This window comes from Vicugna pacos, chromosome X (genome assembly GCF_048564905.1).
Source record: "Vicugna pacos chromosome X, VicPac4, whole genome shotgun sequence".
Lineage (NCBI taxonomy): Eukaryota > Metazoa > Chordata > Mammalia > Artiodactyla > Camelidae > Vicugna > Vicugna pacos.
In genome coordinates, this window is record NC_133023.1 from 9,674,777 (window position 1) to 9,696,494 (window position 21,718).

General features: G+C 44.6%; 2 protein-coding genes across 10 annotated transcripts in view; one reads left to right on the forward strand and one right to left on the reverse strand.

The window, feature by feature from the left end:
- The window catches only part of OFD1 (OFD1 centriole and centriolar satellite protein), a 69,334-nt gene that overhangs the window by 2,139 nt on the left and 45,477 nt on the right, over positions 1–21,718 (forward strand). For 5 of the 8 annotated variants that reach the window (XM_072956372.1, XM_072956373.1, XM_072956371.1 and 2 more), the window contains exons 1-5: positions 12,969–13,254; positions 13,424–13,522; positions 17,417–17,617; positions 19,691–19,759; positions 19,845–19,875. In XM_072956372.1, the coding sequence (XP_072812473.1) occupies positions 13,132–13,254; positions 13,424–13,522; positions 17,417–17,617; positions 19,691–19,759; positions 19,845–19,875 (523 nt within the window). In that variant the 5' untranslated portion in view covers positions 12,969–13,131. Of the gene's footprint in view, positions 1–2,763; positions 2,928–12,923; positions 13,255–13,423; positions 13,523–17,416; positions 17,618–19,690; positions 19,760–19,844; positions 19,876–21,718 lie in introns of those variants that run through there. The other 3 variants (XM_072956376.1, XM_072956377.1, XM_072956375.1) reach the window with 3 other exon arrangements.
- Positions 270–13,192, reverse strand: TRAPPC2 (trafficking protein particle complex subunit 2). 2 transcript variants are annotated; one of them, XM_072956385.1, is made up of 5 exons: positions 12,964–13,192; positions 5,147–5,258; positions 2,345–2,493; positions 1,851–1,932; positions 270–466 (listed from the first exon to the last, which is right to left on the reverse strand). In XM_072956385.1, the coding sequence occupies exons 2-5, from the start codon at positions 5,237–5,239 to the stop codon at positions 368–370; spliced, it is 423 nt and encodes a 140-aa protein (XP_072812486.1). In that variant the 5' UTR covers positions 5,240–5,258; positions 12,964–13,192; the 3' UTR covers positions 270–367. The 2 variants fall into 2 exon arrangements, with proteins under 2 accessions (XP_072812486.1, XP_072812485.1); XM_072956384.1 differs by lacking the exon at positions 12,964–13,192 and adding an exon at positions 12,708–12,822.

Genomic DNA, 21,718 nt, shown 5'->3' on the forward strand with positions numbered 1-21,718 from the left:
CCCCACTGCAGAAGCTTTCAGTTTTAAATCTGCCTACCAAAGCTTGACGGTGACATTTGGTTCTGGGTTATTACATCAAGATCAAGCTATAGGAGCAAAGAAAGTCAAAAGCTTATTCTCAGGTTTTAAAAATATTTCAAGATTATTGATAAAGAGCTTTTTGTAAATAACACCACTCACAAGCATCAATCTGTCGATAATGGTAAGAAATTGAACATACTGTTTTTAAATATAAAAGCAATTTCATTAAGATAAATGGAGGCTACAAGTAAAACTTTTCTGGCTGTTTAATCAAGTTACTTACAATGTACACATTCCTGAGTACACCCGATTGCAGTGACATTGTTTATTTCTGAATTTTCTGCATTCAGCTTAAAAGGTGTTTCTTCCCAAGAAACTGAACCTTTCTGTCAAATGCGCTTGATCGAATAGGAGAATTGGGTTCATAAAACGGATTCATTGCAAACTAGGAGAGAAGAAAAGTATTAGAGTGAGTTTGTCAAAGGAACACGGCTGACAAATCATAGATCTCTAAAAGGAAATTATTTTGAACTTTTAAGTCATCAAAAACATTCAAAACAAAAGTCTGAAGACTACATTTTTCAGTTGCAGTGAAAATGTTGCATTGCTAAACAGTAACATCCCTTTAAGGAAGTTTCTGTCTTGGAGTTTAGGGAAGTACCTGTGGTCGGGGCAGTGCTGCCTGCGTCAGCTCAGCTGACTTCCGGGGGTCACCTGTGCCTGAAACGCCCATCCACTCACGTTTGTCATAAAGATGGGGTTTGTCCGTCAGGCCGATTGGCTACATAAAACAAACTAAGTCTGCCATTCGCTCAGAGTGAAGAAAATGTTCCGCCACACTGCTATGAAAAGTCACTCTTGCAAGGCAAGCTTTTAAGTCAGGTTTTTAATACTCTCCTTTAACGCGAGGTGAAGTGATGAGTTTCTCAGATAATGTAAAGAGTATATGATAACATGTGTGAGAGAATTAGTACTGGATGGAGTCACAAATGAGGAGAATGACCAACTTCTATACCTTCATCACTTGACGTTGTCCATCTGTATAAGAAGGCTATGTATTTGCTACTTCTGACTAGGAATATTGATTGTTGTTAACTGTGCTGATATGCAAAAAGTCTCATCTAAATACCATACATTTAAATTAAGAATATACTGTTGGGGTAGAGGGTATAAAAACAGTGGTAGGGTGTGTGCTTAGCATGCATGAGATCCTGGGTTCAATCCCCAGTACCTCCATTGAAAGAGAAATAGAGAAATACCCACCCCCTAACCATTAAAAAAAAAAAAAGAATATACTGTTAGCACTGCAGTTAAACCACTGACATCTCATTACTATTTCATTTTCTCCAGTTAATATCACAAAATGCAGGTGGCACCATTCCCCTCGAGTGACTCTTTGATAACACATGAATCACTTCCTACCGGTTTATGACCTAGATGCATTGCATTGTAACTTATTTGTTGAGTATATGGAAGACGTTTTATTAGAATTATGAAGCAGCTTCCCTTATGTAGACCGCTTCTGCCTCTCTCTTTAGGGTTTCCTCATAAAATCAACTAGATGCACCAAAAGGGGGAGAATGAAACTGATTTGAAAATGCTGACCACGAGTTGTTGCCCTCCATATGTGACCGTGGTGGTGGAGACGTGCTGGGGGAGGCGCTGCTAGGGGCAAGGCGCACAGGGGGAGAGCTGGTCTGACGTGGAAACTGGGCACTCTCAGTGAGGTACTTCAGCAGGCCAGGTTCTTGTCAAGTTTGGATCATTTTTTTTCCCTAATTGAATCCCTTTTTATAATCAGATTATTACAGTTACAGAACATACCATACCTTTATGTATAAATCATAGACATCAGTAAAGAAGTTCTTTATTCCATCTTCTTGCCTTACGTCATGCAGCATAATGAATCTCATATGTGAAATAATTAAGGTATAATCTTTAGAAATGAAAGCTGAAAAGGAATCCGCTGATACAACAGTCCGCAGATAAGTGACATGCGGTGTATTTTGCTTTGGAAAAGTGGAATACATCACCCAGGTTCAAAGTTAGGTTAATTTTACCTTGAAGAGAACAGAATCTTTTTAACTTAGAACATAACTGCAAAATAAAATCACTCTTGATATGGTTCAGATAAACCTTAGTTTTACACATGAGACTTGGTTTTAAAAGTGGATGTTTTTTCCCTAAGAAAGTAAAAGCCCCAGAAATGGTGATTTTTACCTGACACTTTGCAGTCCGCAGACTCAGAGCCTAGCATCTAGGCCCTGTGCTGGGCTGGTTTACTGCCCCCCCTTCATTAGCCCTCTTCATTAAGTAGGAAAGGATATGACCTGCAGTGACGAATGCTGAAACAAACCACTCATTGAACTTGTCCACAGTTTTCAAGTACATGTTGTTCGACAGCCACATGTTCTCATCCACAAGGTCAAGAGCAGCGTGCGCTATGAACTGGTTCAGGTGGCGATGGTCGTCCTGGGTGACAGCCAGCAGCAGCAGGTTAACATTTCTGTACAGTGTCAAAACGCTAACATTTCCCTCTTAAATTCTGTACAGCTTCCTCGTGGAGGGGAAGCTTTCTACTTTTACTTCTATTATTACTATCATGAGACATAAAAGATCTTTAGTGTCTTCACATCATTTTCTGTATTCTAACTTGATATCTAAAACTCAACAAATAGAAACAGCTAATGACTTATGAAATGACATATTCAAAAAACTATATAGATTTTTTTAATTTTGCAGGAAGGAAGTTACTAAATGCTATAGCCATTTAAGCATGTGAAAAAAGAATACTACATTTAAAAAAAAGGTAGATCCTGCTTTCAAGAGGCTCGCATCTTTTTGAGGAGGAAGACAGGAAGAAACTCGTGGTTATGGATAAAGGACAGCAGCTTCGGTAGGCCAGGGTAAGGAGGTGGTGAAGGAGGGCTGCCGGCACAGGCCGTGGGTGGGGGTGGCGGGGGGAGAGGGGTTTCGTGTGCAGCGACACGTGCTGAGCAGTGGACAGCCCGGCAGAGGCCTCCTGGAGGTGTAAGCTTACCTGGCAGGAGGCCGTGCTCAGCCCCACTGTGTGCAGTCACCTGCGCCAACAGCAGGAGACGATCCTGTCAAAGCTGGCAGTGTCCTTTTCATGGGCTGAAAAGGCTTAACTGGAAAAGGTGGGACTGTCCCACCAGAATGTGGAGAGGGAACTCACAACCTGGAATGCAGTCTCACTCCGGTGGAATTCTTACTCTCAAAATGCGTTTTCCAAAGGGCACCTGTGTTATATAGGTTGAATTTGTGTGCCCCACCTTCCTATGTTGCAGCCATGCCTCTCCGTACCTTAGAATGTGGCCGTACTTACAAAGAAGATTGTTACAGATGTCATTAGTTACCATGAGGTCGTGGGTCCCTAATCCAACGACTGGTGTATTTATAAAAGGGGGAAGTCTGGAGACAGATACCCATGCAGGGAGAAGGCCATGTGAGGACAGGTTCGGCCACCACAAGCCCAGAACTGCCAGAAGCTGGGAGAGAGGCCTGGGACAGACCTTCCCTAGTGACTTTGGACAGGGCGCGGCCCTGCCAACAGCTTGGTCTCAGACTTCTGGTCTCCAGAACTGTGAGACAGAACACTTCTGTTGCTCTCAGGGACCCAGTTTCTGGTCCTGTCACGGCAGCCCTAGGGAACAATATAACTTCCTCGCCCAGGCGGCTGCTGCTGGGACCAGGCTGGAGGACGGCTGCCGGTGGCCCTGGAGCCCCCTGTGCAGCCAGTTTACACCTCACTCACGTCACCATGACGAAGCCACTTTAACCCTCAAAGAAATGGATGCATTTTGTGTCTGGCTCACAGCAGTGTTTTCCTTTAGACTGATAATCAATCGTGAGAGATTAGAAGAGAACTACAGAAACATTTTAAGAAAGTGAGTGGTAGCAGGTGAAAGAACTAAGATCAAGTCATGTAGCAGAGGATTTTTGCAGAACTGCTCCGCCTTCCACAAGGCCCCTGTGCTGAGCGAAAAACTGTATGTAAGGAGCCGTATACCACACAAAGCACTTGCTGCTACAGAGATGCCGCCAATCAAAATTCTCTTTTGGGGGTTGAGGTAATTAGGTTAGTTAATTACTTAATTTAATGGAAGTCCTGGGGATGGAACCCAGGACCTCGTGCATGCTAAGCACGCACTCTGCAACTGAGCTGTACCCTCCCCCGCTCCGGTCACAGTTTTAATGAGCTGTGTGCTCATGTGAATGTGGGAAAATAATGTAGCGACAACACCTGCTAGGATTAATACCTGAAATTTCTACATTTAGTGGCAAGATCTGAATAGTTGAGAAGTGTCTTACACTGGACATTACCATCACTACCAATCTCAGACATGAGTTCCTGCCTTAAAGGACATTAAAGCTTATTTTTGGAGGGTGGGAGAAAGCGTAACTCGTCAGCAACTTATCAGGCATGCAGCCTTGTGCAGAAAGGTGGAAGGGACCCAGCTACTCCCACCTCAAGACTCTACGGGTCTGTTTCTCTGAACGGCAGTGTGTTCTAGAAGCAAGCCTGTTTCTCTGGAACCATTCCTGACAACAGCCAAGCTGGTGGTGTCACTGGGGAGGAGAGCAGGCGGGTACCCGGCCAGTGGGCGCTGCGGAAGGCGCCTGAGAACGGCCCGCCTCGGGCAGCAGCAGCAGGAGGGGCTCCTTTCACACCCCCAGGTGTAAATGGATCTAGTACATACGTCCTGATGAACAACATGATTCACTGCGCCAGATGGGCTTTCCGGGCATTTCAAGGCAGTGACAACTGTTCCTGCAGGCCCACAACAGGTGAACTATGTTTCTGTGTGTTCAAGGAGCAGCTTTCCGCAGGGGGTGACACTGAACCAAAGGCCAGGAAAAAGAGCCCCAGGACATCCTGCCAGTACGTGCCAAGTGTGTGCTGAATCAGAGGATGAATGTTTCAGAGGGTGTTCCTGGTTGGCTTCTATCAACCCGTGGGGCTGCAGGGCGGCCTCATTTAACCGTGGTGGCGTCGTTACCTGATCTGCCCAGGTCTCTCCCAGTTCTAAAAATCACATTACACCTTTATCATGACAACAACGTATAACAATTGTTACGGAATTTTTTAAGGTTCTATACGCACTTTGGATTCTGCTTTTCCAGCTGGCAAAAACTCCATTTCAAAGACTGGATTATCGTGGTGACCCACAATGACAAAGTAGAAGCTTCCAGACATTGTCTTCAATATACAGCTCCTAATTAAATGAAAATAATATTTTTAATACTCAATACTGAAAACCAAACACGGTTAACAGGAAGTGAAGAACACCATTTATTTACTTAAGCCTGAATTGCAGAGGAGGTGGCCCCAAGGCTTGGCATGCTTTCCAATATACCACATACATATATGCCTTTTTTAAAAAAAAAAATCAAAAGTATAGTCAGTTCACAGTGTTGTTTTAATTTCTGGTGTACAGCCTAATGTTTCAGTTTTTTATACATATATATATATATTCTTTTTCATGTTCTTTTTCAATATATGCTATTACAAGATATTGAACATAGTTCTCTGTGCTGTACAGTAGGGCCTTGTTGTTTATCTGCTATATGGCTTTTGCATGAGATAAATTATTCATCTGTGATATGCGTTGTAGAATCCAGGACTGTATTTTCATAGGGAAACTGAAACACCTCTAATATGAAATCATAAAAACACCCTCATGTTTTACAGTAAGCCGGCCAAACTGGGACTGGACTGGTTAGCATTAGCACTGACACGGGAAAGATTAATAAAAGTGCTAATTAGGGGAAAATTCGCTTGCCTTGGACATTTTCAGGAAAGGTGCTTCGGAGGAGGTTAAACACCACTCTGACACACGTCATTTACACAAAGGAGAGAGCCTATGGCATTTATCTACAGCCTGGGCGGTCCTTGTCATCTTCCCACCCGAAGGATCTCTGCTGTGAATGTCACTCTGCAAATGAAAGAGCCTGGGATATGCGTCTTCAAACACCATTCATAAGAGGAAGAAACAGCTTTGTATTCTAGAAAAGATGGAAGATGTCATAATCCCAAAAGGAAGACATTCTGAGGCATTAAGACGTCTTGGAACTAGGGTTAATAGGTCTGCTAAAGGAATAAAACTAAGAAAAAGTGGCGTGGTGGGAGAGAAATCAAGGATTCTGTGGCTTTTAGCACAGTCAGAACCTGGGCGGGTGGACAGACGGGTGGATGGACTTTTATGCATGCATTTCTGGCACAAGGTCTTTGGGATCAGACCGAGCTAGGTTCATGTCTAGCTCTAGCAACAGGAGCCCAGGCACGGTCCTTCATCTCCCAACGTCTGTTTCCTTCTCGGAAATCAAGGTAACAGTGGGGATGACAATCGTAGCCCCTCGGGTGAGTCCGAGGACGACACCACGTAGTGCCCGTAAGGCGCGCAGCAGGCTGCCTGGCTCCTGGGAGGCGCTCAAGAAACGTGACCGAGAGCAACAGCGGAGCGCCCGCACACAGAGATGTGGGCCGAGTGAGGCCTCCTCGGGTCGGGGGTCTCCCTAGCCGGGAGCACACCGTCTCAGGGAACGGCACTGAGGCGTGTCACGCCCCAGGGCTCATCTGGCCTCACCGGGACTTCCCTGGAGTGACACAGAACCTGTGATGAAATCAAAAGACATCTGAATTGTATTCCCTGATGAATACAACGTTTTGTAGAGGAAATCAGGGCACAGCTGGCACTTTCAACTCTGGAATCGGAAGGCCGTGACTGGAGGAAAATGCAGGTGGGCAACCCCTGTGGCCTGATGAAGTAAGGAGGGGTTGAAAAGTTATTTGGGGCGGCGGCTGCACGCCGCAGCCCGCGGGCCCGTCTGGCCTGCCGTCCTCTCGCCACTGTGTGAGGCCGCTGTGGCCCCACGACGGCAGTGCAGCATGGGCCACGGAGGCCAAACAGTAATGGACAAGCAAGTAATGGACAACCAAGACACGCAGGAATGACACAAAAGCTATGCAAGCCCGGGCGAACTGGCGATAATTCTCCAGAACAAGTGAGGGGAAGAGGGATGGGAGCCTGAAATTTCAACAGAGTAAACAATGACCTCATTCATTCTTGCTGGGAAGGTTTCATACCTGGTGTTTGCCAAGGGAAGGGCTGACTTTTTTCAGCACATTTAAGCAGCAGCAGCAGCAGCAGGAAAAAAAACAAAAACAAAAAAATGCTGCCAGGAAACTACTTCTCTCCTACACACATTTAAGCAGCAGCAGGAAAGGAGACATGCATAAGGAAGATGGCCCACCCCTGCCCCGCCACAGTCACCCCTACATGGAAATCGGTGTCTGGGAGAGCAGCCCAGCATGGGTAACAGCAGGGAACTGAAGGACGTACTGCAGAAAGGGTTATCACACGCTGCCCGGGGTGGGGGGCAGAACAAGCCCCCAAAAGCGATTTCACACACAGCTTTCCATAAAAAGAGATGCAATGCCAGATTCCATTCTGAAAAGGAGCAGCTGAAGTAGGGGGACAGGAAGCCTCAGGAGGGCATAAGCCCTGTGTCTCGGGATGGGACGTCTACTGTCCTTTAACCCTTGGGCTTTTTATGCCCAGGGAGTGAGCCATGGTGACTCACACTCCAGCATTCCGTGCTGTCTGGTACACGGGACTGCCTGCGAGGGCGGAGCTGTTCTAAACCTGCTCCATTGCCCCATCACCTGAAATGAGGACCCTTCAAGCATCTCCAGGGTGCGGAGGTAGCTTGGCAATGAGTTACCCTGGGGAACTGAGGATGAGGGATGTTTCCAAACGTCTGGCTGAGGTGATCAAGCACAGTATCAAGGTGATGCTACTATTCACCGAGAAAGGAAATAACAGGGAAGGAAGAGGGATGAAAACGAGCAGGTCCATTGTGAACATGTGATTGTAGCCAGAATGGCTCCCCTGAACCCCACCAAGGTGTCCTAATTTCCAGAACCAGTGAATGTTAATTTACACGGCAAAGGGAACTAAGGCTGCCCATCGGCTGATCTCAGACAGGGAGCGGCTCTGGACTACTCAGGTGGGTCCAGTGTAATTACCCGGGCGTTTAAAAGTGGACGAGGGCGGGACAAGAGAAAGTCAGGGGGCGGTGTCACTACAGAAGGGTGGTCCTGGAGTTACAACGCTGCTGGTGTTAAAGATGGAGGAAGGAGCCAGGAGCTGGGAGCCGAGGAGTGAGGTGGCCTGGAGAAGCTAGAAAGACGGAGAAACAGTCTTCCTGAGAGCCTCCAGAAGGGACTTCCACCCAGTGAGACCCGTGCCGGACTGCTGTGCTACAGAACTGTAAGTCTGTGTTGTTTTAAACCTCTTAAGTTTGTGGTAGTTTGGCCCCAGTAGGAAACTAACACACATATCAAAGTTGAAAAACCTGCAGGTATAAGAAAAAGGGAAATACTCAAGGAAGTGTCAGCAAAAAGGTAGAAGGTGACATCCTACAGAGACTGGGGACCAAAGGAGTTCACCTACCATGGGTTGTGGGTTTCAAGGCACTGGGTGGGGGTTCGGGGGTGGCTGGGCAGGCAATGGTACGTTGAGGTGAAGCAACTCGGAGCCACATGGGGATAAGAGTACTGAAAAGTACGGCAGCTGTGTTTTTCCAGCAAGTACCCCCTCCCCTAACACAGCCCCGTACCTAGAAAGTGCGCAGTGCTCCCAGAATGGCCCTGTGAGGAGGGGCCGTCGTTTGGGCAGTGAGCTGGGAGGCCTCTGCTGGAATGTAGGAAAGGGAAGGCAGGAACGAGAGGCAGGGTGGCGGGGGGTGGGGGCGGGGGCGGGGCAGGGTAGCCTTAACAAGGAAGAGAACCTTCTGAAAGCTCCAGTGCCCAGGCGCTCGGGGCCTCAGAGGCCTGATGGAGGAAGCCTGTATTCCAGTGCCTAACAGCACCTTTGTGAGAAGCTGCCAAAATTGTTAAGGTCCCGAGGAAGAACTCCTCCCTTAACAAGGCCGGGACTCCCGGTAGTGAAAACAGCTGTCTGATGGCTAAGATGACTTGAGCTGCTTCTGAGAGAGAAAAGTAGACATTAACAGGGAGCTCTGGACTACCGTGAAGTGGAAGAGCCCGTGCACATGATGTAAGAAGCAGGGTGCTCACTAGTAATGAATGTGAACATGGGGCCAGAAACCTGTGAGGCTGGCATTAGCAGGGCCAAAGCCCACAACGAGCTGAAATGTGCAGAATGTTAAGAAAAACAAAAGCCTTTTTAGGCTACAATCAGGAGAAAGCAAGGGAGAAAGGTCATTATATCAAGTACCTGTACATAAACAAGAGGGCACACCTTTGCTGAATTTAAGCTTTCTCAAAGAGTGATTTTTCACACAGCAGGCGTGGAGGAAAGGAGGTTAGGTAGTAGGCTGTGAATCTCCAGATAGGTGTGTTTCAATAAAGTCTTCAGGTCTCAGCAAATAATATATCTTGGATTAGCAAATGTGATGGTAATACTGGTCAATGACATGGGAGAAGTCATAGGAACAGAAAAAAAAAAGCCACAGTCAGAGGTCAGTGTTATTCCCATTTGCAGGAACAAAAAGGCTCATCTCCTAGTCTATAACCGAGTACTTCTGAAGAGATGAAAACAAGAACAGAAATCGGTATTAGGTGCCTGTTTTTGGTCCGACAGCATGCTGGGAATTTTTGCTATAAACTACCTCATTGAATGTGAATCCCTAGACAAAAAGAAGGGGTTATTACTCATGTACTTGGGAGTTCTATGAGAACCAGTTATGCCAGACCTACACTCCCTGTTCTGGAAGGGAAACACAGGACACACTAAGTCACTTTCTGAAGTAACTGGGTTATCTACATATATACAAACTGGAGACCTGTAGCCTGGATGACAGCCTGGGGTATCCTCAGAGCTATAGCAGTGACGGGACCCCAGGAAGCCCTCAGTATCTGTTGAAGGAGGGACAGCTCAGAGCTGACCGGAAGGTTAACCAAGTGCTCCATGTCAGTGGACAGCCTGGGGTCTCTAGGGAGACTATGATGTTGACCTTAACCTAGACAAGCTCAACGTTTGAATCAGTAACTGAGATGAAGCCAAATTCCACACTCCCAAGATAATATACTATGGGCAGCTAATTTATTAGAAGCCAAAGTTAGGATTAAAAAGGTCTCCACGGCAAGGAGAAATGAGTGACATGAACAGGATAGAATTTAAAAAGGTTTGATATCAAGTCCTATACTTGGGCTTAAAAAATCAGCTGCACAATAGGATGAGGGAAACGTAGTTTAAGAGCAGTTCATCTAGGAGAACCCGTTTTCATTCATTGCAGGCTCAGAGGCAGCCATCTGGTCAAGTAGTCAAAAAAGCTAATGCAATTCTAGGCTGCATTAAAAGAAGACAATCCCTCCACTAATATCATCTCTGGGGAACGCACTCAGTTCTGGGACTTGGGTTTTAAAAGGATCAATAACTTTGAAATGTGTATGCTGGGAGGAGGGAAGGATCTATGCTAGCGAATGCTCTGGAAACAAGAGCTACTGAAGGAACTGAGGATGCTGGACCTGAGCGGGGGTGGGGCGAGGGGGAGTTGGGTATGGGGTGTGGTACAATCTGTAAATAGGATGCTGTCAAATGGAAAAGGGATTTCACTAGGGATGGCAAGTGGGTTTTCTCTCGTGAGCCTGTTCTAATCAACTAGTACTGAAGGCTGGGAACTGATGCAGAGAAAGAATGGGAATAAGTGGTCAGCGGGAAAGACTGCTGTGATCAGTGACCCACGTCTGCTATGGGGTCAGGAGAGGGCAGTGCCTACATGAGTGCCAAGTCTTTGCTAACTCTAGACTTGACAGACTCAGTCCAAACTGTTCCGGAGGCCAAGCCTACGGCTGCTCCTTCGAGGTTACATGGAAAGACATTTGGGTCGATATATGGGAACTTTGTTAACAATAAAAGAATTACCGGGCTGCCTTGTGAGATGACTGGCCCCACTCCTCCCTCCATCACCAGACATGTGTAAGGGGAGGCTGGAAGGGCACCAGTGCCGGAGTGGAGGATGAACTCCGTGAACTTAGAAGTCCCCTCCAACTCATCGATTCGAGTTCCAAAGCTATCCATTTTTACAGCAAACCTCTTTACAGCCTCTACAGAGGAACTTCTAGAAAACTTCCCTGTGCTCCCCACAGCGGTGGCTTCAGTAGCTCCGTAGACCTGGGGCCGCAAGACTAATCTAGTGTGGCACAGGACATGTCTACTGCAATACGCAGGACGAGTACTATCGACAGTCCTCTAATATGGCATTTTGCTGTTAATATTACAAGCAATTTCTCTACCTCCAAGTGAGATCATGCTGGCTTTTGGACATTTAATCTAACTGTATTCAATTTGGGAACCAAAGGTGGGGGTAAGAGGGTCTTCAGGCACAGATGTGTTTTTATTGAACAGTATTTACAACACAATAACATCATCTTAGAACATTTTTCATCATTTCACTATTCTGCTCAAAAGTGTTAATGCCTCCACTTATAGGATCAAGTACCAACAGTCCCACGTTGCTCTGCACAGCTTTTCTCAGCCTCATTGCGCTAGCTCGGCTAGAGCTGACTGGTCTATTTAAGTTTTCTCTCCAACTCTGATTGTGTCCACTCCAGAGTTACTTTTCTCTTCATGCGTGGAATACACTCCCTGATTCCGTGTGTAAACCTTATCCATCTTTCCAAATCCAACCAAATCCCTCCTCTAATTATTTCCCAGTACCAACCTACAGGCTCTTGACGTCCTATTGAAGTCCTGTCACTCTTGCTGTCTCTTAAATTTTTTAAGCCCTTCATGGCCAGGGGTCAAAATTCATTGCGTTCTTCAGTGCTGTTCACAAAGCCAACACTCAATTTAGTCCCTGTAGGACTTAGATACCTTATACCCTTGGGGTTCTGGGGTCAGGCCGGGTTACTCACTGCTCTTGAGAGGGTCCTGATTTTTTTAAATTCCTTTCAGAATTTCCCCCTTCCTCCCATGCCTTATGCCCACCATCCAAATCGTACCCATCAAGGTCCTGATGAAGTCACACTTTTCAGATGTGCCCACTCGTGTCCACCTCCAACCACTTCACCTTTTTCTAAACTCTTTACCCAGTCTACAGTGCATCTCAGTTCTTAGCCAGTTCTCTGGCTACTATGTTTTCGTTACTGCTTGTCGAGAGACTGGTTCCTTTTCTAAGTAGATTTAAGCATCTTGGAGACTCGGCTCTCCTATCTTCCTCACAGCACGCACAACAGTGGGTAGTCAAAGTTTAGCTCACTGGTTTTCAACCAGGGGCGATTCTGCCTCCCAGAGGACACCTAGTAATGTCCCGAGACAGTCAGGGGTCAGAACCAGGGCGGGGGGAGGTGCTACTGGCACCCAATGGTAGAAACCAGAGATGCTGCTCAACATCCTACAATGCACAGGACAGCCCCACCATGAAAAATTTTCCGGCTCCAAGCGGCAACAGTGCCGCGGTTAGGAAACACAAGGGTATCTGAATGGCCTAGTGAAAGGTGAAAGAAGCGAAGCCCCGAGCCGGCGGACGTGTGCCGCTTGCAGGTTGAAAGGTGGTGTGGACTGGCCGGGTGGGCTGCGATGGGCTCAGCCGGCCCGCGCAGAGGGGAGAAACAGGGCCAACACCCAGGTCTGGCGGGGCCTGGAATGTCCCCCAGAGTCCTGAAGCGCCAGCCTCCCACTCGCTCCATCCCCTACCTGCGGCGAGACCACTGCAACGGAAACGCCCAGTCAGTTCTGGAGGAAGACCCGCGCTCCGCAGCTTCTGTTGGGACTCCCGAAGCTGTCCTCGCGAGACTCCACGGTTGCGCTCTCGCGATACGTGGGCGGGGCTTCCGGTCCGGCCGGAGCGCGGCGCCACCGGAGCGTGCGCCGTAGTGCCCATGGGGGACCGCGGGGTGGGGAAGGGTCAGCTCTGAGCTGCGCCGACTCAGGCGGCTCCTCGCCTTCTTACCTTCTCTCTGCCCGCCTCCGCGCTCCAGCCGCGGGGACAGTCGCTCGTGGCCCAACCCCGCCCACCTATCAGAACGCGGAGAAAGGCAGTGCGCGTCTCGGGCTGAGTTCTAGTTGGGAGTGCGAGGCAGGTGTTCGGTTGGCTTGTTTCCCGGTCCTCGGGTAGAGCATGGCTCTGAGGGCAGGGACTTGCCCTGGGCCTGAGCCTGCTGCCCCGGCGAGGTCTCCGACTGTGGCCTGGGCGGAGCGGGGCGGGGCGGGCTCGGGAGGTAGCCTACACCAGGTGGGTCAGGTAGGTGCACGGGGCCCCTCCCGGGCGGGCGGAAGTGGAGCCTTTGTTTGTTTCCGTTAGACCTCTTCCCCCTGGGCCGCTTAAGGCTTCTTTGGAGGCCACTGGTTTGTCTACAGAAATTCACATCCCTTCTGCCCGCCAGGTAACCCGTAACCGTTTTCTCTTCCAGTCCACCATGACCCCCAAACCTGACGTGTTGAGTCAAGATGAATTGCGGAAAAAACTGTACCAGACGTTTAAGGATCGGGGTATATTGGACACACTCAAGGTATCAGTTTTAGGCGTATCTGTACAGCTTTTACAAGTGTCACCTGTAACAAGTAATCCACATTTAAATACATACGTGTCTTGGGTGTTAAAAATGGCATGATGTGCAGATTGTACTGGTGAATTACGCTGTTCTGGCCCTGTGTAACTCTTTAATCCTGGAACAGTAAACACGTTTTAGTAAAGTTAGATTTGTTTTAAAAAGCTGGCTTACAGATTTCTCAATCATTAAGTGGTTTAGACATAGTCATACATGAACGGGGGAAATTGACACCATAGAGAAGACATGAAGGGATTGCTTGCTGTAGAATAGTTTGGGGGAATGAGACGTTTCTTTCAAATATGTTGGAAGATACAATTACTGGAACAGGAAATATTTATTAGTACACCTTATAAGTTACCAGCAAGGGGTCGAATTAGCTCAGATGTGTTTTTATTACTTACATACATTTCAAAAGAATATTTTACACTTAAAATGGGAAGGGAAAGTAAGCTGGATTTTTTTCCTTCCTCTTCCTCCATTGTTTTTTATTTATTATTTTTTATTCTTTTTTGGGGGGAGGTAATTAGGTTTTTATTTATTTATTTTAATGGAAGTACTGGGGATTGAACCTAGGACCTTGTGCATGCTAGGCACGCACTGCAGCACTGAACTATACCCTCCGCCACTCCTCCATTTTTTTTTAACATTTTTTATTGATTTATAATCATTTTACAATGTTGTGTCAAATTCCAGTGTTCAGCACAATTTTTCAGTCATTCATGGACATATACACACTCATTGTCACATTTTTTTCTCTGTGATTTATCATAACATTTTGTGTATATTTCCCTGTGCTATACAGTGTAATCTTGTTTATCTCTTCTACAATTTTGAATCCTCCATTGTTTTTGTAACTTAAAAATACATCAGACTCATCAGAAACACAGAAAAGCATAAAGAAGAAAAGTCATCTCTTATACAACCACTAATTGGCATAGTGTTGTGTGAGTTTGTGTATTCTCTTTAGTTTTATATAGTGAGTGTTTTCCTGTCTCCTTAAAAGTTTCTTGAAATCCTCACTTCATTGGCACCAGGCACATCTTTGGATGGATGGGTAATTTCTGTACCAGTCCCCTGTTACTGAATATTCAGGTTATACCCAGGTCTACACAGTCCTTCAATTGCATCTCTCATTTTTTGCCTAGGATAGGTGAAGTGGCCCTAATGAATCAAAGGGCATAAGCATTTTTCAGGCTCTTGGTGTATGCATCTTGTTCTAAAAGGCTGTAATACAGTTGACCCTTGAACAACATGGGTTTGAACTGCTCAGGTCCACCTATATGCAGACTTTTTTCAAAAACTCCCTACTACAGTACTGTACTGTTTATGCTTGATTGAATCCTCAGATGCACAGCTGGGCATCTGGAGGGTGCCCCTAACCTCTAGGGGTTTGAGGGTGAACTTTGTATCCCACCAGCAGTTTGAGAATGTTTGTATCTCTCCAATATTATGGTTCTGACATGTTTTAAACCAATCTAAGATTGAGAAACCCTTGTGTTTTAATATTCATTCTTTTGATTATTAATGAGGTTGCACATATTTTCTGTGGATTGGCAGTTCATGTTACTGCCCTTTTTTTTCCCCCTAGGGTGCTAGTGTTTTCTTATTGATACATAAGAGCTACTTTAATAGAAACTTAACCTTTTTTCCATTTTTGTGGCAGTGTTATGTCAGCGTTCAATTTTAATTTGGCTCTAAAAATACTGAAGTTACATTTTTATATGGTCAAATTGATTGTTTCACTTTTTTGTTGGGTAGTCTCAGTAAGTGCTTTTCCACTAAAAAAAAAAATATAGAACTTTTTAAGTTCTTAGAAAAGGTTTGTTTTTTTCACTTAACTCTTGAGCCCACCTGGATTTAATTGTAGTACAGAATGCATTAGTGCACTTTCTTCTGTGGAATGGCTCTCACATCTGGGTGTGGCATGTGCTCTTTTACTGTCCTTTGGATTTAGTTTGATGGTGTTTGACTTCATGTCTGTGGTCACAGTTGATATTGACCAATCATTATCCTTTTTGAGCTAGCCTTGTTTGGCTTTGGTATCAGGGTTACACTAGCCTCACTCACTTCACAGCTGCGGCCTCCTCTAGAGAATTACTGTGTTTTGTTTTTTTGCTGACCCCGTGGTTTCTCTTACTCTACCATGATCAGTGGCACGGTGGAGTTTTACTGTCTCCAGCTGAGCTACATTACTTTCTCGGTTCAGCGACTAGCCTGGATGAGTTCTAATGTTAAAAATCATTGAATTTTTTAGTGACCGAATTCACATTCTATTTGAGTATCGGAAAAGAATTTGTATTTATGATTAAGTACAGAGTCATACCAGTATCTGTTAAATGAAGTTTATGAAATCTTTTTTTTCCTTATTTGGAGTCTACTCTGTTAATTTCTGAGAGATGTGCAGAGGGTCCACAAGTCTTGTCTCTCCCACTTCCCCTCCTCCCACAGTAATTGTCCTTATTTCTGTCTGAGGGACATTACAGTCTTTAATGCTGAAGAGACTTCCCTTTTTGCTTTGGCTGCTGGAAAGCCCCAGCCAGTTTTTGGATTCTTTCTAGCGGATGCTAGATGGCATGCTTTTTATGTTAAGATGGAAATTCATCTGTAATGCCATTCCACAGTTCACTACTCTTTTCCTTGTACCTTGCTTTTATCCACTCATTGAATTTTTATCCTGTTTCAGTACTTGTTTGTTTGATGCTCCAAACTTTTTTCAGTTTTTTATTTTTTATGCTTTTTTTCATTTTTCAGAATCAACAGAATGCAGTAATCCAATCATAAAGGACAGTCAGATGTGCTTACACATATTCAAGAATTAAGCTGGGTCTAAATATATTTTTACTATGTTACAGATCTAATTAAACTACGTCTAAATTTTATTGGTGGAGGATGCTTTAGTTTCTTGTTTTATTTCAGTTACTTAATTGTATTAGATGAACAAAAGCATGTATATTTTGTTCAGTGTAAGTGTCTTTTACTGTGGTATTTTAGACGTATGTATAATAAGTTCTGTTCTATACTGGTAGTTATATACTATTCAACTCTCTAGCTAAAGGATAGAAAAAAGGTGTGACAAGAACTCCGTTTGTTTCTTGCTTATATTCTAGTAATAAGATTTATTAGGTGTTACTGACTGCTGAACTCCACCTAGACGGTGTACTCTTAAGCTCAGCCCAGTTGTATGTTTCCAGATTATATGCAAAATAGATTAGAACAAATGTCCAGCAGTCCGGTAAATTTAGGGGATTTTCTTAAAACCGAGATGAATGATAATGCTAATGTTAAGACCTTGAGAAATTGATCAACTCTGAACCTAAATTTCCTCACTTATAATATGTAGGAAAATTACTGTGTTTCTCAGTATCTTCAGTTGTAAATAATCTATATGTGAAAGTGAATCTTAATACGCCTTCTTTGGGTTTATTGATTTCTCTCGTATATGGTATTTCCCTTTTGGGTACCCAATTTCATTTTGATCAGTATAGTATAATATATTTAACTCTATTATTTTCGTATCCTCCAACAATCTGCAGAAAGGTGAGGAGGTTGCAGAATTTTCTCCTGTATTTGATAACCTGATGAAAAGTGGCTGAAATGGGCTCATAGGGCAGTGAAATTGGAGTCTCCCGCCTTCGGGCTAATCACCAGTTCGCTTGGCAGCTGGGGAAAGAAAGCTGCTTGTCTAACGGGGTCAGATAAAGCGCGGAAGGTTTCTGCCTTGGGGCTGTGGATCTAGCCCTGTTCTGGAAATCAAAGGAAGGGTTCTAATTCGTGTGGCAAACCTGTGTGTCTCCAGTGCAGCAATCCTGCTGAAGTTGTTTTCCCTCTTGCTCCATTTTGTTTTTGATCCAGACCCAACTCCGAAAGCAGCTGATTCACGAACTGATGCATCCTGTGCTGTCTGGGGACCTGCAGCCCCCGTCCATTTCAGTGGAAGGGAGCGCCCTCTTGGTCGGCGCTTCCAACTCGCTCGTGGCAGATCACTTACGAAGATGTGGCTATGAGTATTCACTTTCTGTTTTCTTTCCAGAAAGTGGTTTGGCGAAAGAAAAGGTAACATCTTGGCTTTTCTGTCTCTGAATTTTCTGCCAGCAGCCTTTTCATCAGATGATAGTAAAGTGCTGCATAATAACTCAGTGCTCCTTGGCTAGCTGGGTCTGTTTATTGTTCATCTTTGGATTTACGTCATGTATTTATTACATAATGTAACAAAGGAGGATAAAATTTGATATTGTTACCAATTCCTTAGAATATTTTTGTTGTTGGGTTTTGGGAGGGTAATTAGGTTTATTTTTTAACAGAAGTGCTGGGGATTGAACCCAGGACCTCGTGCATGCTAAGCACGTGCTTTACTATTGAGCTATACCCACCCCCAATTCCTTGGAGTCTTAATTTATCTTTTGTAAAATTGTGATGTGTAGCGGGGAGGGTATAGCTCAGTGGTAGAGCATGTGCCTAGCTGGGGTTCAATCCCCAGCACCTCTGTTAAAAAATAAATTAACCTAATTACCTCCTCCACATTAAAAAAAAAATTGTGATGTGTAGAATCACTAAGTGTTTGAGAGCAAGGGTTCTCTCCCACTCCCCATCGTCTGAGACCCATACCCGCCCGTTCCTGTTGAACGTCTGCTGTGCGCTGGGCATCGCTGGTCACAGAGCGGAATCCCAGGTCTGGAGAGGGGAGGTGATACCTGCCGTTTCTGTTGAACGTCTGCTGTGCGCTGGGCACCGCTGCTCCCACTGCAGCTGTTCCTTGTGTTTCAGAGGGGGTCTGGGGTCTGGAGAGGGGAGGTGATTTGCTCACGGTCATTTGATGTGTAAGTGACAACGCAGGGCAGTCAGTCGAGATCTCTAAAATGTGCTTTTTGTCACAGTACAGTTTTTTCAGGTATTTGTCTTTGTGATTATATAAGAAAAGTAAAGAATAATTTTTAAAAATCGATGGAGTTCTCAAATGTTAAAGACACATTTGACCACTTTTCTAATGATTTTAACTCTATTGAACATACTAATCACACTTTGTTATTTTAAAGGTAGGTATAGCAAACTTTCCTTAATTTTTAAATAGACTTAACTTTTTAGAGCATTTTAGGATGACAGAAAATGGAGCAGAAAGGAAGAGTTCCCATGGGCTCCCTGACCCCACACCCGCACAGCCTCCCGCTCTGTCAGCATCATTCACCATGTACATTTTTACACTCGATGAACCTACATGTGGTCACATCCTTATCACCTCAAGTCCCTAGCTGACATTAGGGTTCGCGCTTGGAGTTGTCCTGTGTTTTTACTGTTCAGCTTGGTCGTATTTGTCCAAAAGTTTGATATTCAGATGTTTTAAGAAAATAAGAACATGTTAGAATTGGAAAATTCTAAAATTTAAATATGCTGTATTCATTCACTAACAACCAAATAGTACCAACATTAGGAATTCTCTTTTGGCCCATCAATCTCTGAGTTTCTAATTTGATTTCATAATTTTGCTTATTGCATAAGTAACCATCAATTTTATAGTTATAGCAGTAATGATCTAGTTCACACACTTGACAGTTTCTATACTATAAAGTGCTGTGCAGAATACTTTCTTCAAAGGAAGACCAATTGAAAATATCTGTGTTCTCAGGATAGACATAGTAAATGAAACATACTGTAGTAGAATTACATATTAAAAATAGCTGCCCAAAATGTTTGACTAAAGTGTATCTAAAATAGTTTTAAACAGTCATAGTTGTAAAGACAGTAAAAACTTAGTTTATTCACATTTTGAAGCAATAGGTATTAAAATTAATTGCAGTTGAAAGACTGGAATTCACTCATATATTCATTGGTGCCTCAGATGTTTGTCATCTGTAAGGCGTTAACCATTTCGGTCATTTCTATTAGGCATATCATCTTTAATATGAAGTGTTTGGAGGTTAACTACATGATCAAGAGAGAAGTTTTATCCTTTTGACCTTAATGTTTATTGTAATTTATTCAATAGGATAAGAAAGCTTCAGTTTTACATTATGAACAGTTATCTTTTTTATTTAATATGAAGCATGATTCTTAGTATTATATTCAGCAGCATCCTCATTTATCTTTTAAACATTGATGTTAAAATGTCTACTTACTTTTTTTTTTTTTAAGGTATTTACTATGCAGGATCTGTTACAGCTCATTAAAATCAACCCTGAATCCAGTCTCTACAAATCACTGGTAGGAATGTTAAGTTTTCATAAAACTATGGTTTACTAATTATAACTGAATAGTTGAATAAAGGTAAAATATTTTCTTTTTATAGATTTCAGGATTTGATAAAGAAGACCAAAAAGGTAGGAACCTTCATCTTTCATTTTTAGAGAATAAGAATCTTTTTGTAACATGTTTTTTCCTATAAAAGTATGAAACCAAACATTTTTAGGGGGAAGAAAAGGGAATTTAATTTGAATCATTTGATTTTTTTTTTCTTGCTGACAATACCTTACCTTTCAAAAAACAGAAAGAGTCATCTGTTTTGACAGATGTGGATCATTTCTCCCAAATTTCAGTCTTTTTAATAGCTCTTAGTCCTCAAGTCAGAAAGCTGGACAGTATCAAGAGCCCTGCAAACAGACGGAAAGCCAGTCTTTGTAAAGATACCCACTGTTGGAAACATTTCCCCAAAAATAAAAAAACGGGAACATTTAGGTCAGTTGTCTTTGTATGCTAGGTATCCCCCTCCTGGAGTAAAATATACAGAGTATTAATATTTGCTTAAAGAATGAAATGTCTGTTCAGTAGTGTTTTTTTTATTAAGTGTTGATATAGGCCTGATAAATGACTGTAATTTTGGCTTTGATAATAACCTTCATAGCGTCCATAACTGCTCTGAGGTAATAGAAAATATACATATTGGTCTTTGCCCCCAGTTACTGGCACACAGCTCCTAAAACCCTTGTAATTCCCTCAGTGATAAGAACACGAGATGCATCTCTTGTTCTAATGTTGGTCTTTGGCGTCTGTTCTTGATAACAGGGCTCCTGAAGCCCCTGTAAGTTCCTGGGTGATAGGAGTGTCTTTTGTTCTAATGAGCCAACTCTGGGTGGGTCCCGGGACGAGGGCCGGTCTCTGGTCACCGCAGAGATCAAGGTGTGGTTACAAGTGTGGGATTTTCAGCCTCGCCCCCCCTCGCTTGAAGGCAGAGGTGTTGAAAGCGGTATTACCAATTGACGGCACATGAGTGATGAAGCCTCCTTCAGTCCCCACAGGAAGGGGTTCACAGAGCTCCTGGGTTGGTGAGCACAGGCAGGCGCTGGGAGGGCGGTGCGCCTGGGGAAGCTCTGGGCCCCTTCCCACCGTGCCTTGCCCCGTGCATCTGTTCCATGTGACTGTTCGTCTGCATCCGTGATCACATCCTTTAACAAACTGGTAAACATACAGTATTTCCCAGCATTCTGTGAACTGCTCTGGCAGATTAGCTGAACCCTGAAGTGCATCTATGTATGAGGGGACAGAAGGGTAGGGCGTCTGGTGGGACTGAAGCCCTTAACCCACAGGATCTGATGCCACCTCTAGGTAGACAGTGTCAGAATTGAGTTAAGTGGTAGAACAGCCTGTGGTGTCACAGAGAATTGCTTGGCGTGGAAGAAAACCCTGCACGAGAGGTGAGCAGGGGTGTCGGGACTGAAGTATTGTGACGCGTTCTGTGTACAAGAAAAGCAGAGTCGCGGGGAGGGAACGGGGTGGGTGTTCCCCACGCACGAGGAGGGCTGAGGGCTTTTCCCCTTTACGGCTGCTGTGGGTGCCACGCCACGGTGACACTTGATGGTGGACTTTGTATTTTGAGCATAAGCTTGTCGACTGCCTGTAATGCATGTTCTTGAGATCTTTTTAAAAAAATCTGTGACGTTATGTAATGGCCTTTGCGTGTTGGTGTGGTCCTGGGTTTTGTCTGTTGCCAGCACTGCTACCATCCCTGCTAGGACATTCATTCAGAACTTTCCATTCGGCAAACACTTGAGTACCTGCTTCCTGCCAGTCATGAGTCTGTGACTTAACTGCCTGGTCTCCTGGGAGTGATGTCAACAGCGGATGAGTAAAGTGGATCACACGGTAGTCTGGACCGCTTGCAAAGGAGCTGGTCAGTACCGAAGTGGAGACTGGTGGGTGATCCTAGATTCCGGATCCTGAGGCAGT